This window comes from Bos taurus, chromosome 4 (genome assembly GCF_002263795.3).
Source record: "Bos taurus isolate L1 Dominette 01449 registration number 42190680 breed Hereford chromosome 4, ARS-UCD2.0, whole genome shotgun sequence".
Taxonomy (NCBI): Eukaryota; Metazoa; Chordata; class Mammalia; order Artiodactyla; family Bovidae; genus Bos; species Bos taurus.
The window spans coordinates 119,686,233-119,695,913 of record NC_037331.1 but is presented as its reverse complement, the minus strand read 5'-3'; the positions used below and the strand labels follow the sequence as shown (position 1 = coordinate 119,695,913).

Below are 9,681 nucleotides of genomic sequence, written 5' to 3'. Positions count from 1 at the left end.
GACCCGTCACCCGCGGATTAGAGGCGGTGGAGGGAGCGAAGGCTGGGGGTCGCCAGGGAGAGGCAGGGGCGCGGGGAAGTGGGTACAAGCGCCTGGGGGCGGGCGGCCGAAAGGAGTGCGGGTGGCGGGGGGCGGTTGCGGAACGTGGGGCGGAGACCCAGGCGGCGAAGCCAGTGCGAGGGGAGGGGAGAGACGGAGAGGCGGGGGCGGGGGGCGCGGGGTGGGGACGGAGTTGGGGGAAGGAGCGGGGGCGGAGCCGGGGCGCCGGGCGCAACCTCGGCGGACCGCCGACCCGGAGACCGCTGCCGGGCCCCGCGCACAGACCTCGGAGCGCGGAGCCGACCCTGGGGCCGCGTCGCTGCGCACGGGCGGCCCGGCCCATGTCCGCGCAGCGGAGCCGGGATGAGGGCGCCCGCGCTGCTGCCGCCCGCGCTGCTGACCTGCTGCGGCTGGCTGCTCGCCCCGGTGAGTGCGCTCGGACCCGCGCCCTCACGACCCGCCGCGCCGACCGTCCCCGGAGGGAGCGCCCCGGGCGCCCGGCTTTATTGCACCTCCGGGTCCCGCGCGGGGCTGGGCCGAGGCGCGGAGATCGGCGCTGGTCCCGGGAGCGCGGGGATCGAGCTGGTCCCGGGGGCACGGGGATCGGGGCTGGTCCCGGGGGCGCGCGGATCGGGGCTGGTCCCGGGGCCGTGGGGATCGGGGCTGGTCTGGTCCCGGGGCCGCGGGGATCGGGGCTAGTCCCGGGGCTCGGGGATCGGGGCTGGTCCCGGGGCTCGGGGATCGGGGCTGGTCCCGGGGCCGCGGGGATCGGGGCTGGTCCCGGGGCTCGGGGATCTGGGCTCGGGGATCGGGGCTGGTCCCGGGGGTTCGGGGATCGGGCTGGTCCCGGAGGCGCGGGGATCGCGGCTGGCCCGGGGGTTCCACCCGCCCTCCGAGCTCGCTGGAGGGCACAAGCCTGCCGGGGACTCTGGATCCCCCCGCAGAGCGCGAAGAACCGAAGCCCCAGCCCGGCCCGGTGTAAGACCCGGCTGGGAAGATGCGTTCGCACGGTCTGCTCCGGCGTCCCGGGTTTGCTGGGACCGGAACCCAGTGCCTTGCTCGACGCCCTTCGTAGCGGAGCGGGTCCGGGGCCCTGGCGCCCCCTCTGGAGTTGGGGACTGGGCTGCGGTCACCTGCGCAGGCTTCTCCTTTCAGAGGGAAATTGGAGTTTGCCTTATCATAAAACACTTTCCTTTCCACCTGCTAGTACCGGTTATGCTTTTTGTTTGTTTTAGTGTGTGTCAGGGAGACGTGATGTGGCTAACCAAAGTTTCCTTTGGAAATAGACTGCTTTGATTTGTTACCATTATTTAAGAGCACCGGAGGAGGTCATATGCTGGGTGGAAGTTTGTTGAATGAATGCATTTATAGACTATTTAATTCTTCCTCTTATGCGAAGACACTTAAACCGTAAGCCCCATTTCCTGCTTCCCTCCCGCAGCCTGGAGCCAGTTTGGGTGTGCGAGCTTACGCACTTCACACCGCGGCCAGATCACCGTCTCTATTGACTCATATCCCCTCTTAAGGTTGCAAAGCCAGGGATGGAGCTATTTAGGGAAAGTCGTCTGTGCTGAGGGTGTTTCTCCTCTGCACCTAGCCCACCCCTCAGAGGGGCCAACCCCTCCTCAGAGTGAAGGCGAAGGATGCCTTCCTCCCTCAGAGGAATGCTGTGGGGATAAGAGCCTGCCTGATCATTTCAGTGCATGAAATAGCTGCAGAAATTGTTACGCTTAATGCTGCTTTAACTTCTAGGGTATCCCAAAATAAGGCATCACTGTGCATATTCCAAGAAAGTCTGGTATTGTGATGTCTTTTAGTACCTTATCAAAAATCCATTTTTTAAGTCAATACAATTTTCCTAATTCTGACATTTAAGGTATTGACTTGTTCATGTACGAAAAATACAACCTGGTTGAAACCAGGAGCTCGTACAGTGGTTGTTGCCCCGTGATGAGCCATGGGGAGGGAAAAAAAAAAAAAAAGACCATGCTTCACGTCTTATTTTTTTAAGTGAGGGTGAAGTCACTAAGTTGTGTCCGACTCTTTGCGATCCCATGGACTGTAGTCTACCAGGCTTCTCTGTCCATGGGATTCTCCAGGCAAGAGTACTGGAGTGGGTTGCCATTTCCTTCTCCAGGGGATCTTCCTGACCCAGGGATCGAACCCAGGTCTCCTGCATTGCAGGCAGACGCTTTACCCTCTGAGCCACCAGGGAAGCCCAAAATGAGGGTAAATGTGGCAAAAGCATTCAGCATTAAGTTTCTGCTCTTAACACTGTTGCATACATGCTCAGTTGTGCCCCACTCTTTGTGGCCTTGTGGACTCTAGACCACCAGGCTCCTCTGTCCATGGGATTTCCCAGGCATTCTTGGAGACCTGAGATGGGAGTGGGTTGCCGCTTCCTCCTTCAGGGGATCTTCCAAACCCAGGAAGATGGACCCTGAGTCTCCTGCATCTCCTGCCTTGGCAGGCAGATTCTTTACCACTGAGCCACCTGGGAAGCCCCTTAACACTGTTGGGAAATGTTATTTCTGGTTAGAATTCTATTGACTTATTTCAGTGGTAGGATTCTTTGCAGCCCTGTGGACTGTAGCCTGCCAGGATCTTCTGTCCATGGGGATTCTCCAGGCAAGAATACTGGAGTGGGTTGCCATGCCCTCCTCCAGAGGATCTTCCCTACCCAGAGACCAAACCTGTCTCCTGCATTGCAGGCAGATTCTTTACTCCTCAGCCACCAGGGAAGCCCAATTAAATATAGACGGCCATAATATATGCAAGAGTATGATTCTCTTCAGTAAAACAAAAGTTTTGTTCAGACATGAGAGTGGGCCTCACAGCTCCAGCCTACCGTGTGACTACTTATCAGGGGTTGGAGATGGTAATAAAAAAAAGAGAATGCTGGACCTTTGTGAAAATAAAGACCAGAGAATATTACCTTCCAAGACTCAAGCGGTGTTCAGCTTTGTCTTTTGCACACATTGACAGACGGTGCTTATCACATCTTTGATTCACGTAATCAAGCCTACGAGAAGGCCCCCACTGCCTCGTTGCTGTGACTCTGCCCGAGGCCTCTCCCTGCTCACCCCTCATCTTTTTGAAAAGTTCGTTCATACCAGATTCCAAAGTTCAGTTTTGAATGTGACCTGCAGCCTCTAAAAATAAAGTTATTCTATTAGGGCTTTCCAGTGAAGGCGGAGGCTGGCCTTAGATGAAGCACACTGGCGTCTGGGGTTGTGTGCAGCCATTAAGAACGGGCTGATGAGTAAACATGTATTTACTTTGATTAAATCAAGGGCTATGAAATGGAGGACTCGAATATTGAAAGATTATTGGATTAAAGAGCTTTATTGCTGCCAAATTAGTGCTGATAACATACGATGTATTGCGTTAGTTTGCTTTCCTGCCCAGAAAAAAAAAAATTATATCAAGTTTCTTATTTGTTTACTAATTCCTTTACAAAGTAAATAGTGAGGCTTTTTTAAAAAATAGCCATGCCAAAATATGAAGGTTATTGCTTTTAAATGAGTGTTAGTTTGGAAGCAGTTTAGAACTGTGAGGTTTAGGGGCTTTTATGTAGTTTTTGCTTGCCTTTCCTATTACAGTGGAATTTTCCCTTTCTTTTAACCACGACTAGGTGAGCAGTGTTCACCCAGAATGCCGATTTCATCTGGAAATTCAGGAGGAAGAAACGAGATGTGCAGAGCTTCTGAGCACTCAAACAGAAAAACACAAAGGTAAGGCAGATGATGCTTGGTGAGACTGTCCCTGGGATGGACAGGCGGACTTGCAAGTAGCTTGCACCTCACTCAGAAAACTGGTGTTTACAGTCATTTGTGTCTTTTTTTTAAAAAAAAGTCTGCTTCCAATGTTTTTTAATGAACTGCTGGCAAAAATCCTATAGCATTGTGGGTAATGGGCAGTGGGGTATGTGTGTTGGGAAAGGCAGAGGGGAAGGGGGTCCTTCACAAACTATTACGTAATAGTTTCCATGGTTTGAGACAATAGCAACAGTTATTAAAATAATTTATGACGGTTGTTACACTTTGCAAAGGCAACTCCTTTTCCCATGACTATTTATCTGATTTCTTGCATTTTAAATCTTTAGTTACATCACAGATGATTTAGATCCAGTTAAGAACGGTGGGAATTTATCAGAAATCAAACAGGAAATTGAAACTTCTGCTTTCTTGAAGAACAGACCAGTTATGAGGACAGTGAGCTTACTGACTTTATTTCTCCCAGAAGCAAAGCTGGGATGATGAGCTCCCGCCCTGGGTACCGTTTCCTGTTTGTAAACTCTGAAGGTTCTGGGATAACACCCAGATCATAAACAGTGGCAAAAACCTCTCGTCCTTCAGCTTTCTTCTTTTTCTCTGTTCTGTGTCATCATTTTAGTCTATTCAAGAAAAAATTAAAGTCAAAGTACAGCCATGTGTTAAGAGCCTGGTGCCCTGCAGAGGACCGCGAGTGGGAAGCCCCAGGTGTGGGTGCTGCTCTAGACCAGTACCTCCCAGTAGAAGCGGGATGCGAGCCTTATGGGCAGCTTGAGTTTTCCAGTGGCCATTTTAAAATAAGCGAAAAGAAACTTAGGACTTTGACAATGGTTTTGTTTATCCAAATATACCCAAACCACTATTTTTTCAACTTGTGATCAATATAAAATATTGAGGAGAGATTTTGCTTTTTTTGTATATTGTCTTGGAAACCCAATATGCATTTCACACTTAGAGTGCATCACAATTTGGACCACACATTTCAGGTATTCACAGGTGGTCTGCAGCCAGAGGGGCTCTATACCAGTTCTAAAATAGCTCTCCCGGGCCCCTTCCTGTCTCCCTGGACCCTCCCCTTCCTCAGCTGAAAAAACAAGGACTCTGGTCCAAGGGCTCCTTGCAGCCTTTGAGATCTGTGGTTCTGCAGTGCACACAGCGTCCTGAGAGCCATGTCTTCCAAAAGGTCTGGTCAAGCTCTGTCTGGAGGAAGGCAAAACAGGTGACTCAAACATGAACTCAGGAGTTGTCCTGTAAAAGCCACATGTGACCGCTAACCAGCTACTAGGATCCATGAGGCTGGGTCTTGCCAGTCATGTCAGCCTCAGGACAAGACAGCTGCCACAGCCACTGAGCTCTGTCCTTTTGGTGGAAATTAAGAGACTTAGGGGAGCTAAAAGCGGATAGGAGGCGAGCCGAAACCCTAGAAGCATCTAGTCACGGCAGGAGCAGGTCCGGCCAGCACGGCGCTCGGTCCAGGCCTCCCTCGTGGGGAGCGTGGGCGGGCTCCGTGGGGTGGGCCTTTGCCCCCTCATGCCGTCATCACTGGGCCATCAGGTTGCTGGGCTCTGAGGCTGCTCCCAGATGGCGTCCACTCCCTGGCACTGACCGGGGACAGCTGTGAACAGAACCCCTTCTTCACGCAGGCATCAGCCAGCATTCAGAGGGCAGGCCGATGCCTCCAGGTCCTGCAGCCCTCACTGCTGGCAGGCCCCCGCCACAGGCCTGATACAGCAGGCACTCCCGACGCGGGAACGGGGAGGACGCGACCCCTGACACAGGGGCAGACTGAACTGGAGTCAGTTTTTCACCATGGATAAAGCCTCTGCCCCAGCCTGCCTGGCAGTCACCCGGGGCGGCCCCTCCCGCCCCTCGCTGTCCCCTCTGTTCGGGGACGGCTCCTGAAGCGCCGGCCTCGTGCTTCCTCCTTAACACTCTTCATCCCCCACGCTCACCAAGAGCATTTTGCTAACAGGAGGAAGCCGACCCAACAGGAGGCAGGGAGCATTTACTTTCAGGAGAGGGGCTTTGGCCGTGACTTTCCCTCATGGAGACCCCTCCCAGCTGGCCAGGGTCACTGGGCGTCGGGAGGGGTGCCTGCAGGTCTGTGCCGGTGATCACCCTGACGGACACAGGACCAGGAGAGCGGTGTGAGCGCGTCCACTGTGGGGCAGGAGGCACGGTCCTCAGTCGGCTCTCTTTCATAAGGAGACTCTTCACCTCTGGTCGGCCCAGGTGGATGGAGTGTGGCCATAAGCAGTGTGAAGGCTTGTCCTTTCGTGCTTCTCGTTCCAAAGACTCGAGTCTGTCCCTGGTCCCTGGCCAACAGCTCACGAGTGTGAGCCGGGGCCACGCCGCTGGACAGGGTAACATTTGGCCACGGGGCCTGGGGGAATGTCCCTCACCACCCACTTGTTGCTGTGAAGAAACGCGGGCACCAAACGTTAGAAAAGCAAACTCTAGGTCCCTGTTGTTCAGTCGCTCAGTTGTGTCCGACTGACCCCATGGACTGCAGCACACCAGGCCTCCCTATCCTTCACCGTCCCCTGGAGTTTGCTCAAACTCACGTCCATGGAGTTGGTGAAAATACTCCAATTCTTAAAAGTCTGCAACCAGTATTTTTTAAAACGTTCCATGGGAGCAGGCAGAGCTGCCGTGCAGACGCTGCCTGAGCTGCCAGGCTGCTCTGCAGGGACCGCAGGCCAGGCCGGCCTCCTCGGAGAGCTGCTCATGGTGCAGAGATGGGCCAGGATGTTTAAAGCACTCCTCAGGGCTCAGCTGTCTTAGGCTCTGCTGTCTGGCTCCGCATTCCTCAGAGTGACCTCACAGGGCCCGCTGGACATGCTGCCGGGAGCATGGACGGCACAGCCTGTGCAGACTTGGCGTCGGCCGGAGCAGAGAGGATGTGGGAGAGTTAGAGGAGCCAGGGGAAGGTGTCACTCGGTCTTTCTGCAATGACAAGCGTCAGTCCTTCAGTGTTTCCTTGTATCAAAGGCTCTTATTTCACTGTTAGCTCAACAGCAAAAACACCTGCCGGAGCCCTTTCACCCTGACTCACAGGAAGAGCCTGTGGGCAGCGCTCCGCCCCCAAGGAGGGAGGCCGGCCAGGTAGCCTGCCGGGCACCCCCGCTTTCTGCAGAGAGAAGCAGCTTGTGTTCTGAATTCCCATCTTTTCCTTGTTGCTCTTTGAAATGTGTGTGGCTTGAATACCAAGGATATAAATAGTAATGAGTTACCAGAATAAAGATACTACAGACGAGGTAAACCGGGAGCTGAGCGAAGGCCTTCTCGCCAAGTGAGATGAGACGGATTCCCATATCCACAGTGAACATCAGGAGACACAGGGTCTGTAGGAGCTGCGAGAAAGCAGCGTGAGACAGCACCCGAAGTGGCAAAAAAAAAAAAAAAAGAAAACACTAGCTTTCAATTCTGGTGAGGTAATTTGTGTAAGTCTAACAAGGAATCCTTTTTATTACATGTTGGATCTAAAACAAACACAAACAAACCAACACAGAAATCTAGAGAAAAGCCAACTTCAGTTCTAAAGCTCTTTAACGGATTCACTTTGTAAAACAGAAAAGTTTAGGAGGTGTTTAGAGATATTTAGAGCTTTGTGACTTAATATTGATTCAGCACTAAGACTGACCTAGTCCCGCCCGTGAGGCTCAGGCCACGGATGCCTGGAAGTAAGCTCACAGCAGCTCTGTCCCTGCCTGCACCGCCGACCACAGTGGGAGGCCCTGAGTCAACGCTCCTCTCTGCCTGCGTCCCCGCCTGTGCCCGTGGCACCTGGGACCTTCCCCGTGACTTTGCATCATTTTTGCCCTAATTTTGGGAGAGGGGATGGGGCAGCTCCACAGTCTGAGCCGTGTCAAGAAGGTTCCTGGCTATGGAGGCTTTGATAACAAGCAGTAGCTTAAACCAGGTCCCCAGGAGGTGCTGGACTAGCAAGCTTCCCGCTGTTCGACTTTTCTAAGGATACTGGACTGATTTTGATTCACCCATCGAGAGCCACGGCGGGTTTGGGTTTGCGCCCCTTCGAGCTAGCGGGAGGTCCTGGCTCATCCTGAGGCCTTGGCAGGTTGGTCGTTGTAGGTGACTGCTCCAGGCAGAGCAGGCTGTGGGCAACGTGCTCTCACTCCCATGGGTGCCCTTTGCCCTCACCCCCACGAGCCGCAGAGGAAGGCCTGGGGCAGTGTGTCCTGCCTGAGGAGCCCTGAGCTGGGGAACCCCAGGTTCGCGGGAGACGCTGGTCTGCCCGCCTGTCCTCCGCCCCACGAGAGACACCCTCTCATTATGGCGATCAGCCCTGAGGCCATGCACCGACTGCCAAGCTCGCTGCCCTGCACTTGTCCTCAGGGAGGGTCTGGGGCAAGGCTGTCCGTGCCCCTCCTGAGGCGCCCATGCCTGTCCCCAGCTCAGGGGCGACTCCCCGCAGGGTGGCCATCCGCGGCCTCCAGCAGTGGCTCCCACGTGGGCTGCTGGCCCCTCTGCTGCGCTGTCCGCTGTCCCTGCAGCCACAGGTCCTGCCCAGCACTTGGTGTTGCCACCCTCCTGGGGGTGGCCAGGCGCACCCTCTGCTGTTCTGGGGCGGGCCCTGTCTGCACACCCCCAGCCTCCCAGCACCAAGGCGTCTGCCAAGGGCCATCCCGTCTGCTGACCCAGAAGCAGACCTGCAGACCCCACCTGGCGGGCAGACGGAAGGCCCCGAGAGTCCTCTCTCTGGACAAGGGAGGGCGACGTCCACCCAGGAGGCACAGGGCTTTCCAGTCTTGATGCTTGAAGGTGCCCTCAGCCACCTCCCCGAAGTGAGGACACAAGAGAGGACCCTCAGTCTCTCGCCCAAGCTGGTGGCAGAGCCTGGCTCCCTGGACCCTGAGTCCAGTGCTCTTTTCATAAAACTGTACTTGGCACCGTAGTGAGCGAGGTGTGTTTTAGACCAGAGTTTTCTTCCCTCCCAAGCCTGCTTCAAAGCTGAGGGGCCTCCCTCTGAACCCCCACAGCTGCCTCTGTTCATCTATTATCTGCACCTCTGCTCAGGCACCCCCTTGGGATGGAGGACCCTCCCTGGCCACTCACAGTGACATCGCTCTGCTGGGGTTTGAGGGCAGTGTGTGGATTTGGTGAGTCCTTCCTGGCTGGCTGTCCTCACTACATGCCCGGTTCTCTGCGTGTCCACAGGGGCCATTGGAGGCCACTGGGGTTCAGCTGCAGGCGGAGACCCCACAGCGCAGGCACTGAACCGGGGCCCAGGGCAGCCCAGATGCCTACCCTTGGACACCACCCTGGCTGTGAGCTGTGAGGGGCTCCCACAGCCCGAGAACTGACCGACAAGTCGCCTCTTTCCCACCCCAGGGAAGGGCTGCTCCCGCTTCTCAAGTCATCTGTGACTTCTTACAGTTCCTTCCTTCCCTGAGAGGAAAGGACTGAGGCTGGTCTGAGTGGACGGGGAGGGTGAGGCCAGGCTGCCCAGGGGCCTGCCGCCCCGTGACAAGGACAGCACGCGTCCCCTGCTGTCCCTCTGCTCCTGACCCGCCTTGTGTGAAGCACCAAAGGTCGCCAGGCAGGTGGCAGGCAGGTAGGCGTCAGGCTTGTTCCCGAGCTTGGAGAGCTGGGCGGACCGCCAGAGAGGCCACTTCGCTGGGCACGCCGCCGTGGAGCGCGTGGAGGGAGCGGGTGGAGTGCGGAAGGCAGACGCACCGCAAGGCCTGAAGCTGCAGACCGGCAGGGTGAGAGGATCCAGCCCCTCCCTGGGGGGCAGCGGGGATCCCGGAGGCCAGGCAGAGAGAGAGGACGGGACGGGAGGAAGGCTGGAGGCTGCCCACCAGGTGGGATCGTGCGGGGCCATGGGCCCCAGAGACAGGAGGAGTGA

At 55.9% G+C, this 9,681-nt stretch overlaps 1 protein-coding gene across 2 annotated transcripts in view; it reads left to right on the top strand.

Annotated features, from left to right (window-relative positions):
- The first annotated feature begins 270 nt into the window (after positions 1 to 270).
- The window catches only part of VIPR2 (vasoactive intestinal peptide receptor 2), a 69,182-nt gene continuing 59,771 nt past the window's right edge, over positions 271 to 9,681 (top strand). For both annotated transcript variants that reach the window (NM_001206781.1, XM_059885787.1), the window contains exons 1-2: positions 271 to 465; positions 3,674 to 3,773. In NM_001206781.1, coding sequence (NP_001193710.1) covers positions 403 to 465; positions 3,674 to 3,773 — 163 coding nt within the window. In that variant the 5' untranslated portion in view covers positions 271 to 402. The remainder of the gene's footprint in view (positions 466 to 3,673; positions 3,774 to 9,681) is intronic.